Raw genomic sequence first — 25,210 nt, 5'->3', positions numbered from 1 at the left:
GCTTACGTCACGGGTTGCTATTTTCGGCGTATGACCAATTTTTAGGAGTGCAGTGGACGTCATGGGGTTTTGTTAGGTCCTCGGATGTTTCGCCCCCAAGACGTTTCCGCCCTGGTCGATTCGCATCTGGTCGTTTCGCCCCCATATTAGCGGAACACTAGGAGTTGAGTAGTTTAATTGGTGACCATTATATAATCATCAAAGAAAGTACCCTGAAGCATGAGTCTTAAATTAACAATGTATTTCATTCCTTCATTATGTAATTGTGATAAAACAGGTGTTAGTTATGGTAGGTATAGCGCTTACCATTTGTAGAAAACGAAATGTGAAAACATTTGGAGATCCATATTAAAAAAAATAACAGTGCTGCTATATATTGTAATGTAAATAAATACGACTCATTCAGTTTATAAATGTGCTTTGCTGTAATTTATTATTGTGTGCTATGTATACTCGAATAAACTATGTGTTCTGTTCTATTATATTCAAAAAATATTCATGTAGTGCAATTTCATATTTAATACAATACAATGTATGGAAATAAAGCATTTGGTTTCTTGTATGCGTGATATTCTATTAGTATTAAACTATTTATTAAATTCAATTAAAAATGACTTTGTAAATGGAAATAATATTAAGAAAGTGATGACATATTATAATGTTAAAGTTTAAGACAAAATTAAACATCTTAACTGCGATAATTCCCATTTATTAACTTGACAGCTTACGCACAAAGTGGTGCTTGGGCAACAATCAATTACTGAAACCCGCCTTCGATTGTCAATAAATAAACAAATCAGTTTTCTTTTAAAGTGCTCCCTTAATGGATATTTGATTAACAGTCTGAACAGGTGTTATAAACATGCCGTTCAATGCGGCCAGCTTATCTGTTTGAACATATCCGCTAATCCGATGTTGTTGCGTAATGTTATTTTAACTATCAGATAAAGATCGTCGTGTATTCGCTGCACTGTAAAAATTATTTTATAAAATGTCGTTTTTTAGGGTTATTATTATTATTTATTTATTAATAATGAAATGGTAACTCAACTTGTTCTATTATGTACTTGATTTACTAATAAAACGATATACATTTACTTATTATAAAAAAGTTATTATATAATCCATCACTACCTGCGTGCTTGCGGAAAACTATATGGACCGCCAGACATGGAGTAATGTACGCTGTCGAACTCACCTACCTGCGTGCCTGCGGAAAAGTACTGAAATATCGAATGTGTTCATCGCTTTGTTTTAAATTGTTATTTTATGCCAAATAAATAAACAAATAGACTCTAGGGACATTTCTTCGTGTTGTCATACGCTGTTATGTTAATGTACTTCATAAAATATATAAATAAAGAATGCTTTCATTGTCGTTTTAGGTAACTAAACTACTGAATTATCGTATGTGTTCATCGCGATGTTTTACACTATTATTCTACGTTATTTTATGCCAAATAAATAAACAAATAGACTCTACGGACTTTTCTTTGTGTTGCTTATACGCTGTTGTGTTTATGTACTTCATAAAATATATAAATAAAGAATGCTTTCATTATCGTTTTAGGTAACTGAACAACTGAAATATCGTATGTGTTCATCACGTTGTTTTACACTGTTATTCTACGTTATTGTATGTCAAAAGAATAAATAGGTCAGAAAAATTATTTCTTTTTAGTTTTTTGTTACTACTCTAGAGTCTAGATTATAAGTTTAATCATTGACGTGATAAATAGCCTCTTATTAAAAATTATATAATGGTCACCAATTAAACTACTCAACAACTAGTGTTCCGCTAGTATGGGGGCGAAACGACCAGGTGCGAAACGACCAGGGCGGAAACGTCTTGGGGGCGAAATAACTAGGGTGCGAAAAACTTGGGCGCGAAACGTCTGTAAATCTTTTGTTATCAACGTATGGAAACAATTATCGGGCGTAATATACGTGCAAGCCCAGTCATTTTTATCCGGACCGATTGATGTTGCGGAAAAATATGATCCCTGTTAATTAAGTACAAAAAGTTTTTCATTTACATATTCAGGGGAAACATTTACGATGTCGATGATTTAGACGTGATACCAAAATAATGAAGTACGGCACCTTTCTGTATTATGCTTAAGTTAAATAAAATCATTTTAGAACAAATCGGGCCCTAAAACATAAATGGCATCCCTGCATATGAAAAACATCAATAAAACACAGTTTCGCAAGATTTTTTTTGAGTTTTTTTAAATTATAACATTGTTTTTAAAAGTAAACAAAAAATGAAATACATGTTTAAGAGTTTGAAAACAGTACAAGGGGTTACTATACATAAAGCATAGCTTCATAAACTTGTTTAAGATTAAAACAAATTATATTTTTTTGCTTTGCTAAATTACATATTGTTTTGTAAAGAAATTGAATGTTTTGTTGCATGATAATGTTCAGACATATATTACCCGTGTTATCTTTAACAAACATCAAATAAGCTTTTGCCAGTAAAGTAGGTAGCACCTGTTATCATATTATTCTACTATAATAACTCTGGTGAAGATGTTACATAATACCATTTCCAAGTGAATATTTAAGTGAACAGTGCTCCAGCTAGGCCTTAATCGAAGGGCGCCGCGCCCTGCCCTCCCGAACCTCCGCCCTGCCCCCCCGAACCTCCGCCCTGCCCCCCCCCCCCCCCCTCAAAAAAAAAAAAAAAAAAAAAAAATTTTTTTTTTTTTTTTTTTTACATATGATGATTCATAAATCTCTTATTACATTGTAATTAGTTTAATCCTCATTGTAGACATTATATTTGAATGGTTTGATAATAATGGGAATAATACAATTATTTATAACATATAAATTAACATGCAATAGAAAGCATTCCAGAAACACCCGCGCGCTCGAACGTGCCCTTTTCACAAAATACTGCGCGTCGAAAGTGCCCTTTTCACAAAATACTGCGCGTCGAAAGTGCCCTTTTGACAAAAAAGCCACCCTGCCCTTTTCAAATTCTAGCTGGAGCACTGAGTGAATATATCATTTTTGTTGACATGTCCAAATTCAAAAACACATTTTCGGAGAGATCCGGATGACTTCCGGTTTAATTAAGTTTACGACCTTAACCTTCAAAATAACCGTGCAATGACATGCGCAGCGGAAATGAACTTTTTCTTTAGTTGTTTCCAGCGGGTTTTTTTCCACCTGTTTGGGAACAGGTCCTGTCCCCTAGAAATTGGGAATTTTTGAGTCGCGAAATCCTTCAAATTGGGAATTTTCGCGTCTTGAAATCCATCAAAGTGGGAAATATAAAAAATCATACAAATACATCAACTGGAATCTATTTTATGTAGTAAACAATGCTTTTATACACTATCAATGGCATTCTGGGATAGGGTAGATCATAAGTCTGTATAACAAATACCAATTTATTAAAAAAACAAGAGTTCCGCGGTCGGAGATGACCGCATTGAAGCCGGATTTTTGATTTAAATGACAGGAAAGTACCTTTCGTGTTTTTGTCAATGCAATACTTAAATTACTGAAATATTGTTCAAAGGTCAAAATGAAATGTAAGTACTTTTCAAGGCATGAGCAAACCTTGTGTTATGTTTTGAATGCATGCATATACATGAACAACAATAACATTTAAGGTCACAAATATGAACTTGAATTGACAATTAGGAAAGTTTGATCTCAATTTTTTTATTAGCAAATTAGTAAGATATTGTTTGAAGTTTCCATCAATTTCATTATCAAATGTAAGAAAATAAACTTAGATGAAATAATACTATTTATTGTTTTGCTTTCACATACCTACACAGAAATCCAGACAGCCTTATGATCACTCCAAAAGGTTTCTATCACACCAGTTCTAGCAGTTATAACTTTAACATTTTTACATTCAAGGTCACAGTGACCTTGACCTTCAAATGAATGACCTTGAAATGTCCAGTGGTTACTTACTAGTTCTGGCCAACCTTCATGTCAAGTTTCAAGACTCTAGGTCCAAGCATACCAAAGTTATAACAACTTTAACATTTTTATATTGAAGGTCACAGTGACCTTCACCTTCAAATGAATGACCTTGAAATGACCAGTGGTCATCTGTTAATCCTGGCCAACCTTCATGTCAAGTTTGAAGACTCTAGGTCCAAGCATACCAAAGTTATACCATGAAATAAGAACTTTAACATTTTTACATTCAAGGTCACAGTGACCTTGACCTTCAAATGAATGACCTTGAAATGACCAGTGGTTACTAACTAGTTATGGCCAACCTTCATGTCAAGTTTCAAGACTCTAGGTCCAAGCATACCAAAGTTATAAGAACTTTAACATTTTTTATATTGAAGGTCACAGTGACCTTGACCTTCAAATGAATGACCTTGAAATGACCAGTGGTCATCTGTTAATCCTGGCCAACCTTCATGTCAAGTTTGAAGACTCTAGGTCCAAGCATACCAAAGTTATACCATGAAATAAGAACTTTAACATTTTCGAGCACGCCGCCACCCCGCCCGCCCGCCCCCCCGCCCGCCCGACAACATCAATCTATAAGCCGAGATTTTTTCGAAAAAATGAATGAAAATGAATAACCTTGAAATGACCAGTGGTCATCTAAGTGTGCTTGCAAACCTTTACGTCAAGTTTGAGATTCTAGGTCCAAGCATACCAAAGTTACAACAATTTTAACATTTTAACATTTAAGTTCACAGTGACCTTGACCTTCAAATGAATGACATTGAAATGAATGACCTTGAAATGACCAGTGGTCATCTAAGTGTGCTTGCAAACCTTTACGTCAAGTTTGAGATTCTAGGTCCAAGCATACCAAAGTTATAACAATTTTAACATTTTAACATTGAAGGTCACAGTGACCTTGACCTTCAAATGAATGACATTGAAATGAGCAGTGGTGATCTTCTAGTACTGGCCAACCTTTATGTCAAGTTTGAAGACTCTAGGTACAAGCATACCAAAGTTATAACATGGAATAAGAACTTTAACATTTTTACCTACCAAAGTTATAAGAACTTTAACATTTTTACATTCAAGGTCACAGTGACCTTGACCTTAGAATGAATGACCTTGAAATGACCAGTGGTCATCTAAGTGTGCTTGCAAACCTTCATGTCAAGTTTGAAGACTCTATGTCCAAGCATACCAAAGTTATAACAATTTTAACATTTTAACATTTAAGGTCACAGTGACCTTGACCTTCAAATGAATGACATTGAAATGACCAGTGGTCATCTTCTAGTACTGGCCAATCTTTATTTCAAGTTTGAAGACTCTAGGTACAAGCATACCAAAGTTATAACATGAAATAAGAACTTTAACATTTTTACATTCAAGGTCACAGTGACCTTGACCTTCAAATGAATGACCTTGAAATGTCCAGTGGTTACTTACTAGTTCTGGCCAACCTTCATGTCAAGTTTCAAGACTCTAGGTCCAAGCATACCAAAGTTATAACAACTTTAACATTTTTACATTCAAGGTCACAGTGACCTTGACCTTCAAATGAATGACCTTGAAATGTCCAGTGGTTACTTACTAGTTCTGGCCAACCTTCATGTCAAGTTTCAAGACTCTAGGTCCAAGCATACCAAAGTTATAACAACTTTAACATTTTTATATTGAAGGTCACAGTGACCTTCACCTTCAAATGAATGACCTTGAAATGACCAGTGGTCATCTGTTAATCCTGGCCAACCTTCATGTCAAGTTTGAAGACTCTAGGTCCAAGCATACCAAAGTTATACCATGAAATAAGAACTTTAACATTTTTACATTCAAGGTCACAGTGACCTTGACCTTCAAATGAATGACCTTGAAATGACCAGTGGTTACTAACTAGTTATGGCCAACCTTCATGTCAAGTTTCAAGACTCTAGGTCCAAGCATACCAAAGTTATAAGAACTTTAACATTTTTTATATTGAAGGTCACAGTGACCTTGACCTTCAAATGAATGACCTTGAAATGACCAGTGGTCATCTGTTAATCCTGGCCAACCTTCATGTCAAGTTTGAAGACTCTAGGTCCAAGCATACCAAAGTTATACCATGAAATAAGAACTTTAACATTTTCGAGCACGCCGCCACCCCGCCCGCCTGCCCGCCCCCCCGCCCGCCCGACAACATCAATCTATAAGCCGAGATTTTTTCGAAAAAAATCCGGCTAAAAAATAAGAACTGGTTTTCCAGATAGAATTAATGGGTATTGCCGCAATATAACTGAAAATTGTTTAAAATGGCATAAAGCTCAATTAAACAATTACTTTGTGTGGCATTTTGAGATAACTTGTCTAAATTAAAAGGACCAGCAGATGACCATTGTTATAATGGAAAACAGAAATTTAGGTTGACTGTTCACTTGATGTGCAAGGCGAGTCAATGTGATAACTAGCCGAGGGCAGTACCGCCTTACCAACTGGCTCGGCTGAAAATTCTTGAAGGGCAACATCGTCGGACCTCACGGAGAATTTAATTTTCTTTGGTTCAGGACGAAACCCAAAGTCTTCAGACTTTTATGCTTGGCTGATTTCGTTTTGTTCACTTTCTTCAAGTAGTACTTTGAATTGTGACTCATTTTCTTGCTATTTATATAAAAACCACATTGCGAGTGTGCAAAATCGTCGGAAGTAGTTGACTATTTAACTTCGCCGCGAGTATTTGAATAGTAAAACGAGATTTCGGATTTCCATATTTGGGTTTGTTTACTACGTAAAGACGTCGCTACGAATAAAACCAAAACCCGGGAAAATATTTTGTCAAAGTTGGCATTTCGAAATATCTATCATTCTTTTCGGATAAGGGTTTTATTTTGTATATCGAATCTGTATTTAACGAGAACGTTCAATAAACAACTGTCACGAACATGTGAAACATTGTTATCGAAGCGTACAAAACAAGGTCAATTTTACTACTATTGCCTTATTTGGTTGACTGTTTCCCCGCCAGCATTCAATAATGCCGCATTATGTATGCCGGCCGGGAACAGTCAACTTGGTAACTAGGTGGCTCCACCTATCGGAAGTTGCGTCTGCCTCATTCTAAAAGAACAAAAACAACTACAACAACAACCGTTTCCTTTTCATACTTGTTTGCTAACTTCTGAAGTCGTTTTGAGACAAAAAAGATAGTCTATTTGGGATTTTCGAATCGATACAAGGCCGTTTTTATATAAACATTTTTGGATAAGACTGTTTTCTAAATTGGGAAGGGTCCGTCGGCGATTTTGGGACCAGGTACGGTCCCGATTGGGAACAGGGCTGTTTACCGGACCCGTTCAAAGAAGGAAAAAAAACGCTATTCGTATAGAAAAATGGTAACTTTCTTCATTTCCTTATATATAAATGCCACAACGAAGTCAAAGGGCAAAAATACCTGTTTTTCCATCAACCAAAACCTATTTTCACGATTTATATCATTTAAGGTTCATGTAAAGTGTAAAAAGGCGTATTCTTCACATAGAAATACTTCAATAAATATTATGGCAATAAATTCAATTTATAAGTCAATAGCCTCGTAAACACTTGTAGAACATATAAGAAAATGCTAATAAAAAAAAATATGATGCAAAATGTTGCTTTTGAAGAAATATACAGCGCATGCATGAAATTATCAAAATAACAAACAGAGTTAAATTGAACAAATTCCTTTGGTCAAAATATTGTATACACTTAATGTTAGGTACTACAAATGAAAAGTCCACACAACACACACCAACAATCCTAAAATAAGAAAAAGAAAAACATAAAAAAAATGTCAAAAGTTAACACAATAATTGGGAACTACTTTAAGTATGGTGGACTTACCAGTGAACCTTCATTTTCAAAATTACTTATTTACTCGCAATACAGTACTCATTATAGTCACAAAATGACACAATTACAAAAAATAAACTATATTACCAAAAGGGAAAACACTTTGATTGTTCATTTGAAATATATAGGACTCGGAAAGACGACTAATTGGCTACCTTAAAACAAATTACAACATGTTTATGTCACATCTCGAACTCCATACACGTTAGTTAAACATGTGGGGCATAAAACATCCGGTTTCAAGGAAGTCGACATAACAATATTTCAATTAACGATCTAGGCATAATATTTGTGGGATCAGAAAAATGAATTATACAAATGTTGGGCACACGAACATATTAAACCAACTGAACACTTACATTTCTATAAAAACCTTGTCATCGATGAAAAAGTGCATTTGTTATTGTCTTGTCATGTTTACTTGTTCAGGAAGCCATTATTTGCCGGAAGTATATTCGAAAAATATTTCGTTGCAAAATCGATCATTGATAAATTACTCACGATCCGTTTGTTCTAAAATTTGTATAATTTGTTTATGAGGTAATTTCAAGTTATGTTATAAAGTAAATATTTAATATAAGCAATATTTAACAAATTCGCAAATACGAATCAATACACATTTCTGACCAAGATGGACGACCGATGAAATTAAATCGGGAGGAGAGTCAATTATATCAAGATTCTTTTCAAATAGTGCGTTTCAAGTAAGTGTCATTGTTATGGAGATATTATGAAAATGATATATTTTCATTAATTTTATTTTATAAGATCATAACTCTTATTGATCGCATGCTATGCGCGCAGAAAGTTAGTATTTTTCCAAAATCTATAAATAGCGACTCATGGCATTGACATGTTCATTTTGAAATACGCATAGTGTCTTTGTGGGGCTGTATTGACGCAATTCAATGCTCGGAGTACCTTACATATAACTTGCATATACTGTTGGTGTTTTTATTTGGTGCATTTGTGTTTTTTTAATGAAATTGAGAATTTGCCAAACCTTGCAATATTTTTGATAATAATTACATTATTACTACCATTTGTGAGTGTTTTTTTTTTAATTGTCAGGGGTTTTTTTTAGGGAAAGGGGAAGACGCTGGACGCTGGGTAAAAGGGGAAAATCGAGCGCGAAAAAGACATATTAGGGGAAAAAATAAAAACTGTTCATTTCAATGTCTATAACTCGCCTACAGACTTCAGGTTTTTTTTTAGAAAAAGAGACATGTCTCTGACCTTTTTGTTCTTAAACACATGAACAAGTATGATATTAAAGTCAAAGTCGTAAATAAAGTTGCAGGGGTAGATCTAATAATGGGAAATGTTTTCAACTGGGGCCGGGGAACGATTTCAATATTGTGATTTCAATTTCATGATGAATGGGTTGACGATCTAGATCTGCTACAGTATTGGAAGGGAAAGGTGCGGCAGCTGCCGATTGTCTACTTTCACAATAATCCGACAGTATTAATCGATGTTGATTACATGTACCTCCGAATCCTGCTGGGTTTCAACGGTTTTTGATGATTCATTCTTAAAAAATGCGTCAACGCAATAAATATTTTCCGAGTCCGAACGTTTTATTTTGTTCGTGTATGAACGCCAATTGTGAGACTTTTTCTGTTTTAACGTCTATACCCATCTTGGCTTTCACATAACCCGGATGAAAACTCGACTGGTTTCCGGTAATTAATTGACGAATCACCCTTCTCGCGCAAGACCGGAATCCAGTACAATAGTCACATGATTAATACGATTAGTTGCCCGGTTTCCATGACGTAATTTAAGAGCTATATATAGAATCACTGGGATTCCCAGATTTGAGTGTTCGTCGGGAGAGAGAGAGCGCGAGATCGTTGTACATGGTACAAATAGGATAAGTGTCGACTTCCCAAAAGAAAGAAAAAAACATTTCTTTGAGGGTAAAATATTATATTTTGGTGAAAAATTATATTTTTGGAGGGGAAATGGTAGTTTTAGGGGAAAAATTGGGGAAGACGCCGATTATCGGAGTCACTTTCTTAGTAAAAAAAACCCCTGATTGTGTACATATATGGAATAAAAATGTGATTATTGCAACCATATGTAAATTTCATTAACTTATTTTGGGTATAACTGATCATTTTCATATTTTAAAATTTCATCTATATGGGGTCATTTTGGGACTTTACATGAACCTTAAACAGGGGTTTTTCTGCCTATTTTGGGAAAAGGAGTCTGACCAAATTGGGAATTTTTTATCGACAAAATTGGTCATTTTGGGAATTTTTGCTTCGATGAAACGGCTCATTTGGGAAAAAATTGTGAATTAATCATGCTTAAATAATTCAGTGGTTTAACAAATAAATTTGTTTTTATTTGGTTATTTTGTCTTCTTCATGTAAACAGATGCAATATTGGGCATGTTCAACGTTAATTCAATTACTGCAGTTTTGTTTTTCAGTTACAGTTACACTCTGTGATAAGAATTGAACAGTCAAAACCTTATAGCAAATATTTTTGACCAAAACAAACACTGGTTAGTCACACAAGTTATAAGACACTTCATTCTTAAAAAAAAAAAAAAAAAAAAAAAAAATTTTTTTTTTTTTTTTTTTTTTTTTCTTTTGGAAATTGGGATTTTTTTTTATAATTTCGGTTTGGGATCGGGTCCGTTTGCTTTGGGAGTGCCTCCGTTGTCCGGAGGCGCAGACAGTGCTGAAAAACCCCTGTTAAATATTATTAATTTGCATCTTTTTTATTATCGGTAGGTGCGCAAAGAAGCAGACTATCGAATGACGTCACAGGCTTTCCCAGGAATTTTAAATCTCGTGTGAAAAGCATTGTTTAGTGACATCATGTCAGGCATCAAAATGGCTTCCTCAAACCCGGAAGCAAAATAAATCTTGCTTTTTTGTGAAAGATTTACGTCCTATTTGATCACAGTAATGAACTAAAACTAACAAAACCTAGAAATCAACTTTTGTTTTAAATACTAAAAAGAAATATAACTCAAAAACTTACCAATGACTCTGATGTTATCCTTTAAAAAAAAAATCCGGTTTAACATTACAGTAGAAGCGAAACAAAATGGCGTCCAAATCGTTTCCGACGTGAACTCGTGTGATTGTGGTATTCTATCAGGAAAACAACATAAAACTACTAAAATACTTTTACGTACGTTACGTTGAAACGTGAAGTTCTTCTTAGAATTTCTTGGCGCACTCGAACACAACCTTTGGCGTGTCTTTTTCGGAGAAATGGTCCAAAAAACACAAACTTATCACGGTTTGGGCAGGGCGGAAGTTGAGAAATGACAATGTGAACAAAGCAAAAGCAAAGGTTACATTGCGCTAATTGTGTTCATCCTTGTTTCTGATAAATTGATAGATTAATCGAGACTTACCTTAGGAAGTCGATGGTTGATCGTAATTTCATCTACTGTAAATCCCCTTAAGAGCTCAACACGAGAGATGACGCAGCTTTCGCAACAGAGATAATCAGGCTTCAGAGTAAGCAAGGTTTTAAGTAAAAACCTTGCAAACAAATTTTTAGAAAATAAACATTAATAATATGGGCGGGTGTCCATTAGACTGGGCGGGCGTGTTGAGCTCTTAAGGGGATTTACAGTAGATGAAATTACGATCAACCATCGACTTCCTAAGGTAAGTCTCGATTAATCTATCAATTTCATCTACTGTATAACCCCTTAATGAGCCCCACACGAGATTTTAGAGAATTTTCTATAAATTTGTAGGAAATATTGGAGGCAAAGAAATAAGACAAACATTGTTGCATATAGATATGTATGTCCGTTTATTTACATGTCTACCTCATTTGTTCAGCACAGCAGATTGAAAATTAGTGGTGTTATGTACTATTTCCCGTGAATAGAATCTGGCAAATGTCTTTGCATTTGTCCACCCGGCTGCTGCCATAATTTGATCTAGTGCAACCCCTCCTTTGCTAGCTTTGGAAGTTGCTGCTGATCTAGTGCTATGTGGTTTGTACTGTTTGTCAATACCGGCTGAGGTTAAGACTTTCTTTATCCAGTTGCTAATTGTGGATTTGGAAACATGTTTGAAAGGACTAACTGTACTTATGACTAAATAATCATCTTGTCTTAACGATTCGGTTATATCGAGGTATTTACACATTGTTTCCACAATACAAATGTCCCTTCCCCCCTCATATCTATGAAGAACAATGGGCCTCAAATGTGTTCCTGGTCTGGAATGTTTTAACAATTGTTTAGGTGATATGACGATTGTTTGCTTGTCTGCACTGATTTGAATATCAGTAGTTTTGAGGGAGTGTAGAGTTTGACATCTCTGTCTAGTGACTAGTAAGAAAAGCATGCATAATTTGTGGGATAAAAATGCAAGGTTATCAGTTTTCAGTGAATGTAAAAAATCAAGAACAATATTAACATCCCATATGCATTGATAACGTGGGAAAGCTGGTCGTGTATTGAAACAGCCTCTCATAAATCTTGATAAAATGTCATTATCATGAATGTTTATATTGCCACACAGTTTTAAGAATGTACTAAGTGCGCTTCGTGCTGTATTTAACGCACTATAACTAAGACCTTGTTTGAATAAAGATGTCAGAAAATTAATAACATGCTTTAGATTGGGTTTAATGGGATTCTTCGATTGTCCACAGTAGTTAATCCATTTCTTAATATATCCATCATATTGTCTCTTTGTAGTTTCTCTCCACGATCCGAGGATAATGTCTCTAGCTTGTTTTGAAATTCCTTTGTTTTTGAGCGATTTCCTGATAAGCGAAAAAGTCCTAGTCTCATTTTGGGAAGTGGATACATTTTGTTTGGTTTGTGTGGAAGTGTCAGAATAGATTTCGGAAGTGGAAGTAGATGGCATGATCCGCTGATCAACTGTAATAGACTGGGCCACCATGGCTGTGTTGGCCAAATTGGGCCCACTAGAACGGCTTCTGTCCTGTCTTCCACCACTTTCTGTAGCACCTTTGATATTAAACTGAAAGGAGGGAACATATAAAACACACATGATTTCCATTCGAAAGTAAACGCGTCTATTTGATGTGCTTTATGATCTGGAAACCTTGAAACGTAAAGATCCAATTTGTTGTTGAGCTTAGAAGCAAACAGATCCACCTGCATGTTATTGTGAATATTCATGATTTTCTTGAATACATCATCATTCAATGACCACTCAGTATCATCATTAATTGTTCTAGATATCTCATCAGCTTGATGATTTTCCGTTCCAGGCACGTGTGCCACTGACAAATGCAATTTCTTTTCTAAGCACCACAGCCATAACTTTCTTGCTAAGTTATGTAGTTCATCAGTTCGACCGCCAAAATTTTTTAAGTATGCTACACTATTCGTGTTGTCCATGTAGAGTTTGAGATGTTTGTTCGTTTCATTTTTACAGAACGCCATAACCGTAAGTTGGCATGCCTTTAATTCTAAAATATTTATGTGCATACTTTGTTCCCCTGCGGACCATATGCCCCCTGTTTTTTGGCCGTTTGTTTTGTTATATCCACCCCAGCCTGTTTTTGAAGCGTCACTGTATATGATAATATCTGGTGGACCATGATAAATCTTTTTGTATGAGGATTCAATATTGTTTATCCACCATTGTAACGAAGGGTGTATTGATTTGGGAATGTTCATATAACTGTTGAAATTGCTATTGTGCTTCGAAAGCGCGTGTTCTTTTATTTTTTCTAATGGTCTGATAAATAGTGTTGCATATTCAACCCCCGGAGTGGCCGCCACTAATTTACCGATAAGCTTGGCAAACTCCCTTATTGTTGTCCTCTTTTTTGTTACCATGGCTTGACACATGTGTCGAATTTCTTCCTTACGGGTCATGGTTAGTGTTACAGTCATGGTAATAGAACATAATACAAATCCTAAAAATGTTAATTGTTGACATGGTCGTAATACTGATTTTTCTATATTGATAGTAAGGCCTAGACGGTCAAATAATGTTATTGTTTCTATAATATTTTGCTCACATTTAAGTTTTGTCTCTCCTTGTAAGCATGAGTCGTCAATATATGCTGTACTGACATAACCTTTTGATCTTAAATAAGCATATGCAGGTTTTAACACTTTAGAAAATACTCTTGGGCTGCTTGATAAGCCCATGACTAAGGCACAGAATTGAAATTTTCTACCATCAAACACAAACCTCAGCATGTGTCTGTGTTTTTTCGCTACTTCAATGGAGTAGAATGCATCAGCTAGATCAACAGAACCCAACCAACAATTTTGTCTCATGTTTGCCACCGCCGTAGCTAATGTTTCCATTTTAAAGTGAATTTTGTTTGTATAGTCTATATTAAATGGTTTTAAATTTAAAATAATCCTGATTTTGTCATTTGATTTTGGTCTATAAAAGATGTTTGATATAAATTCGCCGTCATATGGTCTATTTTCGATTTCTTCAATTATACCAGTTTTCAAGAACATGTCTATTTCCCTTTGAATGCTTTGTTTTTCCCTCTCATTAAATTGGTATGGCATAGGTGGATTTTCTTGAATAGGTGAACTGTTTACTTCTAGCTTGTAACCTCTTATTGTATTTAAAATCCAATTATCGCTTGTTAGTATTTCCCATTCTTTAATTGCTAATTTCGTTTTACCTGCTTTAAAATTTTCTTTGGTATTTTGTAAAAAACATGTGCGTTGACTAAAGTTTATCTTTAGGTCACCTACGTTTATTTCTGTTTGGGGTGCATCTTGAAATTTCCCCTGCGTTTGTGCTGGTATGCGTGGTTGTTTCTTCTGAATTGATTTGCTCCCGGATTCCACCTGTGCTGATTTGGGCGCTGGCCTAAAAAAGGCTTCCGTTGAGTTGGAGCGTAGCGCATGTTGACGATTTGTTTGGCTCCTTCGGTGGTTTTAATAGCCTCTGGAATCTTTTCGAACAGCTTTTCTGCTGAGGAGTCCAAATTTCCTAGATGTCTATAGCGGGGTTGCAATTCCTTTTTTAGTTTCTCTCTTCTGTAATTGGTCGTCTTCTGTATCCCATTGGTTGCCAATTTGAATGCGTCCGATAACAGCTGTTTCAGTACTTTATCTTTGGATGTTTGAATCCTCTCAAGTGCCTTTATGATTGGTACCGCTACTTGTGCAAGCGTGCTGTGAGACTTTTGCAGGATAAAGTCTGAATGTCTTGGAGACTGTTTTAATTGTCTCCACAGAAATTCATCAACCTTGGGGACTTGAAGGAACTCGATGTTGACTGGCCGTTTATGTCTGTTCAGAATCTCTTTGATTTTTTCTTCTGACTGCTTGTTTTTTATTGCCTTGTTTGTAATCTCAGCGATGTTAGGTGATACGGCCTCACCAGTTTCCGTTGTTTCAGTACAGAATTGCGTTAACTCTGTTATAAGATCGCAATCCTCCTCATCCGAACAGCTTTCCTCATCCAAATAACCCTGCAGTTCGTCTATTTCTGCGTCCATTGGTTCCGATTCCGAATCGGAACTTTCGGCAACTGTAACCGCAGGTGCTTGTAACTGTTTGGACGGACCCGACTGGCACATATCCGAGTCCGAAATTCGTGACTTTTTTGACGGCCCCGCCTCTTCTTGGTTTTTGCGTTTAATTTCTTTCACGTCTTTTTGAAGGTTTTCAATGGTCGATTTCATTTCACCCACTGATCGTGCAATGTCCGCAAATTTACTCATGTTTTTGTTCAGTTCTTGTAAAATTTCTTCCCCTCTTTGCTCAGGGGCCCCTGGAGGGTTATGTCCTGGCTGATCGGACATTGTATGTTCTACAAAATAAAATTAAACCCCAGTATAAATGTTTGCTCCATTTCCCGTTAGGGTGAACATTTAAGTATTATTACCAGCAGTTTGCGGCCAGAATAAAATAATATCCGTTCATACAATCCCTATGGTTATCCCGGATTGTTTAATTGCCATGTTTACAACCGGCCGTTGAACTATCAGTAATTGTAGAACAACCCTCAATGAGTATTCTGCGCGGCGCGTTTCAAAGCCACAAAGCAGGATACGTAAAACACGCCATGCGACATGCGACAATTGCAGCGATGTTCGCTGTATCTACTATGCTAGGTAGCGCATACGAAAAATCAAGCTCTATCAATAGCGTGTAACAGCGTAGTTTATATTGACCTACTTTTGAGGACAATATTGTTTGCCTGTTGGCGGTAAAGCAGATATTTTTCTGCGTATATTAATATGTTCATACACAAGTTTATATATGCGCAATGTATGTCCGATTATATGAATATGTTTACGGATGAGAATGTAGGGTTCTCATTGATCTGGATTTGCCAGTATGTATTCGTCCCAGTGTCCGTTACAAATTAATTCGCCATTTTTGGACATGGAGCCGTTCAGGCATTCGCAGTGTTACTGCGAGTTAATGAGAATACACATCCGTATTTTAATTATATAGCGTTTGCATTTTAACTTTGCAATGTGATTTTCACTTGCGTTGCAAATTTTTTGCACTCGCAGTACTGCAAAAATGGTAAACTAGGGACACTTATCCCTCCTGTACATCATTTCTGACTAATAAAAACTGCATAATTATTGTCGACACTATTGCTGGCCAATAAACCCCGTATGTTTTCCGTCTAAAACATGAAAATTCGCTTGAAAGAACAACGATGAATATAATAAATATTATTATTTCAACTTACCCGTGTGTGTGCTATTTATTGTACGTGAAAATTCCGAATTTACACAGATTGAAAATTTTGTCGCCTGCTCCGCTGCTGATAAGCCTCGTCTCTGATTATCTCTGTTGCGAAAGCTGCGTCATCTCTCGTGTGGGGCTCATTAAGGGGTTATACAGTAGATGAAATTTAGTCTTAAACCAGCAGTTGAAATTGTAAAGTGTATAACAGTGTTGTTAGAATAATGACTCATTCTTCTGACTGCGTTATCATTTCAATAGGACAAGTTGCATTTTCCATTATCAAGTTGAATAATATCGGGCTAAGTTGGAATTTTAAAGAAGTTGTAATTATGGGTTTATAAAACTTTTACTGATCTTGTTAAGTGAAAGGGAAAGCCTAAGCTCGATCGAGGGATACCAAGAATAGTTAACTCTGAATTGGTCGTTGTCGGCTCATGTATTATTTTAAAGTTACGACGGGTACCCTGAAGTATACTTCACTGTACCCAGGGTACGGAACATACGCTCAAAGGCACCCGAAAATACTCATAGGTACTTTGCATTATACAGTTTCTAGTATACTTAAAGAGTACCCTGCGTACTATGAAGTAATACCTTAGCCGACAATCACCAATCGAGCGTAATTAACTATTGCAACGTAATAATTTACTTTACCTGGTTTAAAAAAATTCAAATCACTAGCAGTTCGATAAATTGTATATATAACGGTCTAAACTTAAATTAAAGAAGTCATCAGCAGTCCATTAGGCTGAGTAGGTAACTGCCAATGCGTGCGCGACTTTGAGAGACTCCATGAGGCAGTGACAAAATATTGTTTTTACTTACTTACTAAGCCTTATGTAATGACTTGACAAAACCAATTATTGTGTATATTAATGTAATGTTTCTTATGCAGGCTTTTCATTGCCTTACGAAAAAGAACAATAATTTTAGTAGGCACTAGGCCGACTAGGGGCCTTGGGCGTGAGCCCCAACAGTTTCACTGCCTATGGGTCTCCATGGTGCTTAATCCGGCACCTGTTCCCAAGATTGCATTGATGGAACCATTCATATTCATATCATATATTTTACATAACATATTGCCTGTTAATTGTCTCATCATATAACAAAGCAAGCGCATCGATGTTTATGCATAAACATCCGAATTGTATTATTCACAATTTTTATTTATGGATCTTTCTTTACAACAGCTTTCATTACAAAACCACTCATGTTTGCTGTTTCGTTACCACTGATGGTACTAATTAAAGCGTGTTAATTTTCATGCAAACTGAGAGAAAGTATCTTAGAACGTTACAGGCCAACGTTGATTATACACACAATTAACTTATTTCTTGTTAATGTCAATTTCGACCGAAGAAGGGTCATCACTTTATATAGCGATATCACAACGATAAACTCTTGTTTAAATGTCTATGTTACTCTTTTGGAATCTATAAAAGCACTAAAGGATTATGTCGACTATGTTAAATGTCCATTTTATATTTCCAGTCCGCATTTTAGACCTACATTAAGCATGTACTCAGCTGTTTTCCAATTACACGTGATTGCTTTGTTATATAAATTGTACCACCTGATTTGTGTATGGTCAATCTAGTAAGAAATGTCATTAAGACGGTTTTTGGTAAAAAAAAATGAAATGGCTAGATCCAAAATTATAGATAGGTATTTGGGGGAAAGAACTGTTGAAATATATACGGTTTTTATACTAAAAATTGTTAATGACATTGTTGAGAAATAATAGGCTTGTAATTACAGCTTATGGTATAAGTCGAACATATGCCACTATACAATGGTATCACGACCTATGGATGTAATGATAAACAGACAATGCAAAAATTGTCTATATGAATGCAAGTTTCACTTTACTGAATTGTTTGTTCACATTTATCATCGTCCTTAAATCGTGATGCAATGTTTTATCAATTGATCTTTTTCAAGCTGTGTGCACTTGTAACACCAGAATAGCTTCACAAATATACAAACTCTCGAAGGTTGTTATGTTAGTTGCGATCGATTGGTCGTTACGGCTCAGGTACTATTTTAAAGTACCCCGGATAGTCTTAAGTATAATACATTGTTGTTATGGTCATGAACAACTCAATGATTTCCTTAAACAGGCTAATACTTTCCACAACCCTATTGAATTTGCCAGTGAAGTATCGAATGAAAAACAGGTATTTCTTGATACTGTCTCACGTATTTAAGGGGAACACCTTGTGACTGACTTTTATTCTAAACCAACGGATAGTAATAAATACATTCTTCTATCCAGCTGCAAGCCACGGCATTAATGCAGAAATATTCCTTTAAGTTTAGCAGTCCGTATTAGACGCATATGCACCCAGAAAAGTGCCTTTGAATTGAGAACACAAGAGCTAGCTCAATACCTTCGCAGGCGGGAATACGACGATGATAGTGTTTGCCAGGCTATAGCTAAAGCGAGCGCACTACAGAGGGACGAATTGCTTACAAACAAAAAAAGGTCACACATTCAAGATTTCCAATTGTAGTAACCTGCCATCCGGAGTTGGCCAACATTACTGCAATTATTGAGAACCACAGGTCCAAAATCATGACATCGACAAAACTACAAACATGATTCCCTGAAAAGCCTGTTATTGCCTACCGAAGATCAAAATCTCTATGGGACATACTTATGCGTGCAAAAGTAACACCCGAAACTGTGGAAAATGCCACAGCTGAGTCAGTCCCACGCAACACTGCTCGTTGCTAAACATACAATATTATGCAACCAACACAGACATTCAAGAGTATATCAGGCGCCATTATGTCCATCAAGGGTACCAACAACTGCAAAACAGCAAATGCAGTATACCTAATGACGTGTAATTTGTGCAACAAACAATATGTTGGTGAGACAAAAATGACTTTGTGCAACCGCATAAACTTGCATAGGTCTGATTGGAAAACACGTAAATGAATTATGTAACAGATCCTCGTTGCAGAACATTTAAAGTCTCTATAACGCTCAAAATCAACGAAAATTTCGTTAAGTATTTCGAAAAATAAAGTTAACACCTTATTAATCAGTGTTCCTTATAGCAATAGCCAAAATTTCAACGCTAGATGTGGTATGATTACATAGATTTTTGTAGATACAAAAAGCTCGTTTTTATTTATTTGTGGCCACAATTAATTCTATTTTAATTTCACGCGAATATATCTATTCATACGACACACGAACACCATGTTAGTGTTCATGTGTCGTATGAATAGAAATGCAAAACAATAATAAAAACGAGCATTTTGTATCCACACACATCCATTTTACCAGACCACATCTGGCGTTGAAATTTCGGCAATTACCATAAGGAACACTGATTTTTAATTGGTTAAGTTTATTTTACGAACAATTGTACGAAATTGAGAAGTAATGTTACTTTAAGCGAACCTGATAACACGTTTGATAATATCGTCCTGTGCTGTATTTAAGCTTATGAAAAATGGTCAACTGGATACGGCGACTCAATACTCTTCAGCCCCGTGGCATAAATAAAAACGACACATACAAATAAAACAACTTAATGCAAAACCTCACATCCATTTTAACAATTTAATGTTAGATCGATATAATAAACATTTGAAGCGACATTTTATAACACACAATTTTAATAAGTGAAAGTAAATACTCACAAAACAAAACATACATATGACACAATACTGAATGCAAAATGCTCACTGCAAAGTTAAATATGTTATTATTAAATCGATAGAATGAACATCACGGGCGTTAGTCTATAACACAATTTTAATATGCGTTAATAAATAAATACAAAAATATAAAACGACACATAACTAAAAAAAATAAGACTGAATGCAAAAAGTTAACTTCAATGTTCACAATTTTATACGATATCATGAACATCGCGGGCGCCAGTCGAAAGCACATAGTTCAAATCAGCGGAACGAGGTTTCCTGTGGCTGCGCGATTTTACAACACAATGCTGCGACTGTGCATTCGCACTGATGAATCTTAAACTCATGTCTCTATATACACATAAAGAAGATGGAGAGTAAGTTGGTTCCTTTTTCCTAGTTCCTTAATTATTCCTTATTCGAATAAGGAATCAGAAACTGTTCCTTATTCCCTATATAAGCTTAACATATTTGATATAGGGTTTTTAAAGAAAAATAATACATATAATTCTTAAGTTAATCAAAACAAAACAACTCGAATACATTTACTCTACATTTAAACCTAAAGCATATAACATTATTTTAAATGTATGTGATATAATAGTGCTATCTTGTAGATTTCAACTTGTCTGTTTTTCCTAGGAAAAAGGAACCTATATATATATATATACATATCACAGTGGATATCAGTTATTTATGTCTGTGTATTGAGATTAAATTCTTACATTACATATGCTTGCAATTTAATGATAACCTTGATGTTGACTATGCCAATCGCATATGTTTTTTAATGACTTTGTGACGCTAACTCTTAAATACATGTATGTAATTATATACAGAGTATGCAGGTGTCTGCTTTTTAACCGATAACGCTTTTAGCTATCACATTTCGTTGAACATTCATATCATCACCTTGGGATGGTGAACATTAAATGCTTCAATATGGTTCATTCTTTCTTTTCATTTGGACATTTAAAGATATTATACAAAAATCTTTACAATTTCGGAGGTATTTAATGATTGTGTGAATATTAAAAAAAATATTCGCAATAAATAGCTGGTTTTATGTGAGCTCGACCTAAGAATTCTAATATTACACAATGCAATATTAATGGGAAAATCACTATGCTCCATAAAACATCAGGATAGATCATTTTGTAAAGTATTTCAGTACATTCTGTCTTTTAACAGACTTCCTAGAGGATATGCTAGCTATAGGGAGCTTTAGGGAAAAGACACTAATATATGGGTACTAACAAAGCTGTCATATTTAAAATCCTTTCCAAATCACATAGGAAATCAACCTTTACTATTTTAATGAAACTGATCTCGGTAGACAATATCGGTCAGTGTTGTCTGTACCTATGGATTATATGGGTTATCCAAATTTGTGGATTACAAATATGTTTCTGAGGATATCAATTGTCTCAGTGGGAGCATTTACTTTATTCAGTTCTACAGCCATACCTAAAAGAAAGGGCACAGGTCGCTGCCCAAATCTAATGGTCCTACTGCCCCATTTGACCCACAACATGCCCTTTTATTGAACAGATAACATTTTATACAAAAACTGAATAACTTAATTGCAAAAAAAATAATTGAATTCTAAAGAAAAAAGTTTTATCCATTATAGAAACACTGTTTTCAAAAGCGTATGCTTTAAAATTAATAGAAATCTTAATAGGGCGCATGATTGAACGAGCACATTAATTGAGGTAAAGCTGGCAGGCTCAACAATGAATATACTTCTTATTTTTACAGTGTGAAGAAAACAAACAAATATTAACAAATTTAACCTTTTCAATGAAATTATATATTTGGATTTAATGTGAAACTGTGTAATATAACAAAATGTGAAGGTTCAACATGAACAAATCGCGGGATAAGGAAAAAAAGACAGAAATAGTAGTGGCAATGAATCAAACAGCAGACAAGTACATAAACAAAGAGGCCCGTCTGGGGACACCAATTGTGTAAATTTATCAATAAGTGATGTATTAGATTCAACGAACACAGTGCTTTACGGTGAGGATTTTAGTGTATTCGCTAGTGTATCTGACAGTCAGGTAATGGCTGAAAATAGTGTAGCGCCGACAATCCGGGACCTTATGACCCTTTTACAGAATGTCAGTGGTCGGTGGGAGGCTAGGGAAAAAAAGATGGGCATGATTGAGAATATTGAGAAGAGGATGGGTGCTATAGAACAGGATATGAACAAGCTTTGGGTGGCAATTGAGGATACAGTGAAAAAAGTGGACGAGCGCGTGACGCGCATCGAGGACAAGGTAGATGGTGCCGACATCCATGCGGCGCAGCTTTCGGAGAGGGTTCAGGAATTGGAGAAGGAAAGAAATACCCTGCGTGACAACGTGTCATACCTAAAATCGCTGTCCATGCGAAATAACCTCATTTTCGTCGGGGTAACCGAGGACAACTCGACCGGAAGCGAAGCGCCGGAAGTGACCGAAGTAAAACTCCGCCAGCACCTAAAAGAGGCCTTCAAGATCGCGGGTGACGTAGTTAACTCAATTAAAATTGAGAGGGTGCATCGCTCATCCGGGCACCGATATCAGGCAAAGAAAGCAATATCGTTGCCAAATTTACTTTTTACAAGGAAAGAGAAATGGTGCGTAAAATATGGAAGGAATTAGACAGGAGTGTGTATAGGGTTTTTGAACAATTCCCACAAGACGTCATCGAAAAGAGACCTTAGTTAGTCACCCAGATGAAAGAGGCGAGACGGCAGGGAAACGGGCTTATTTGGCATATGAAACCCTCTACGTCGACGGAACCGCGGTCAGAGCGTGGGGGCACAATGGCGGTGAGGTTTCCATATTATCGTGGAACGTGCATCGTTTGACTGATGTTAAAAAGACTAGTTTTGAGTTTATTTTTATTTTAAGTGCATTCGATATTTGTTTTTTTGTTTGAATCATGGACATATGTATCTAGTGATATTACTGTTAAGGGCTATCAATATTTTATTTTTTTTAGAATATTTAAACATAGGAACGCCCGAAGAGGTAGCGTTGGTATTGTTATTTATGTAAAGGATCATTTTAAAAATGGAATTGAAATTGTACGTAACCATTACGACACTATTATTTGGTTGGAATTGAATCATGATTTTTTTTAACACGGCCAGTGATGTGAACGTATGTGGAAGCAATATATATGGTGAGGACTCACCAGTCTTTATTACAATTAATGTGGATCATTTTGATATGTTAGAAAGTGATATTACATATTTTTCTGAATTAGGCTGTATTTTTATCACTGGGGATTTGAATAGTCGAACCAGTAACAAACATGATTTTATTTTACATGGCACAAATAATTCAGAACACGATGATGTAGATTATTCACCAGACCAAGCCTTTGTTAGGGCCTCAATAGATAAAACACTCAATGGCCATGGTATTCAATTACTTGATCTGTGCAAGTCCACTACACTACGTATTATCAATGGTAGAATAGGTGATAGTTGTAAAAATAAATTTTTCTCGAAGAACGGTTCTTCTGTAATTGATTATCTATTGACAAAAGAAAGAAATTTTCCATTGTTATCAAACTTTACTGTATGTGATTTTAACGAATGGAGCGATCACGCACCGTTGCAGTTTTCATTGTATTGCAATAATTACTAGTATTCACATAGTCACCTAGTCACCTAGTTACTTGTACTGATGTTAAATATCAATGGGACAATTCATTTAAAGATGAATTTCGTTCAGGAATTATTTCACGACTTTCCGTATTTAATTATATTGTTTAAAATATTGATTGTTCAAGTAAACTGCCATTTAACGAAGCTGTCGAAAAATTTACTTACATAATCCGTATCGTTGCGGACCCGTTGTTTTCAAAATCTCGTTTTTACAGCAATAAACCCACGTTTTATTCTGACAGTTGTATAAAACACGCTGATTGGTTCGATAACGAGTGCGTAATTGCACGAAAGCAATACCATGACGCTTTGAGATGTTTTAACTTGATAAGGTCTGATTCAAATAGATTAACTTTGTGTGAAAAGAAACGACATTAAAAACAATTAATTAACAAAAAGAAAAAAATGCATACAAACAAAAATGTTAGCAATTGAAAGTTTAAAAAGTAAAAAGCCGAAATTTTGGAAATATTTTAAGCCTAAAACAAAATAAATAGCAATAACATTTCAGTAAATGCATTCAATGATTATTTTAAAAATTTGAGTAACTCCATTTCTAATAATGCTAATGAAGAAGCTGAGGATTTTTGTTCAAACAAGGATTTTAACGATGAAAATTGTACTTTTCCAGAACTAGATCGACCGATAATTGTGGATGAAGTTAAGAATGGAATTAAATGCTTAAAACGTAATAAAGCGGCTGGTAATGATTTTATTTTAAACGAATATTTTGTTGAAAGTATGGATATTTTATCCAACCATTTGTATAATATGTTTAATAGCAATTTAGTGTCCGGCTTTTTCACGACCAGTGGACGGAAGGCATTATCATCCCTTTGCATTAAAAAGGTTCTGTCGACGATGTCAGTAATTATAGAGGGATAACACTTGTTAGTTGTTTTGCTAAGTTGTTTACAACCATTTTAAACAAACATATTGAATTGTTCTGTGACGATAATGCTAAAATTTCGGATGCACAATTTGGATTTCGAAAAGGATGTTCAACTGTTGATGCCATTTATATATTGATGTCTGTTGTGCAACATGTTTTATATGAAAATAAACGTTTGTATGTTGTTAACGTCGATTAACTTAAATGTTTTGATAGTATATATCGTAATGCGTTATGGTTAAAAATGTACAAATCTGGTATAAAAGGTAAATTATTAAGAATAATTAAGAATATGTATGAAACTGTTAAATCTTGTGTTAAGTCGTGTACATCATACTCTGAATACTTTAGTTTTGCTGTCGGTCTAAGACAAGGAGAGGTACTGTCCCCGATTCTTTTTTCACTGTTTGTAGAAGATTTGGAACTTTTTTTACAAGATAGCAACCTGTCTGGCTTAAATATAGACGACATAACCTTAACTTTATTGTTATTTGCAGATGACATGGTCATTTTAGGCAAA

General features: G+C 35.3%; 2 protein-coding genes across 5 annotated transcripts in view; both read right to left on the bottom strand.

Moving 5' to 3' along the window:
- LOC127853294 (uncharacterized) overlaps positions 1-11,102 on the bottom strand; it is a 94,988-nt gene extending 83,886 nt beyond the window's left edge. For all 3 annotated transcript variants that reach the window (XR_008036552.1, XR_008036551.1, XM_052387685.1), the window contains exon 1: positions 10,973-11,102. The gene's annotated coding sequence lies outside the window, so the exon portion shown is untranslated. The remainder of the gene's footprint in view (positions 1-10,972) is intronic.
- Positions 11,103-12,308: 1,206 nt separating this feature from the next.
- LOC127854209 (uncharacterized) lies at positions 12,309-16,634 on the bottom strand. Of its 2 annotated transcripts, XM_052389242.1 has the most exons (3): positions 16,473-16,634; positions 14,510-15,575; positions 12,309-12,794 (listed from the first exon to the last, which is right to left on the bottom strand). In XM_052389242.1, exon 2 carries the CDS (start codon positions 15,565-15,567, stop codon positions 14,512-14,514), a length of 1,056 nt encoding a protein of 351 aa, XP_052245202.1. In that variant the 5' UTR covers positions 15,568-15,575; positions 16,473-16,634; the 3' UTR covers positions 12,309-12,794; positions 14,510-14,511. The 2 variants fall into 2 exon arrangements, with proteins under 2 accessions (XP_052245202.1, XP_052245201.1); XM_052389241.1 differs by having other exon boundaries at positions 12,309-15,575.
- Positions 16,635-25,210: the final 8,576 nt, after the last annotated feature.

This window comes from Dreissena polymorpha, chromosome 12 (assembly GCF_020536995.1).
Source record: "Dreissena polymorpha isolate Duluth1 chromosome 12, UMN_Dpol_1.0, whole genome shotgun sequence".
NCBI classification, from domain to species: Eukaryota; Metazoa; Mollusca; class Bivalvia; order Myida; family Dreissenidae; genus Dreissena; species Dreissena polymorpha.
This window is presented reverse-complemented; position numbering and strand designations above follow the sequence as displayed.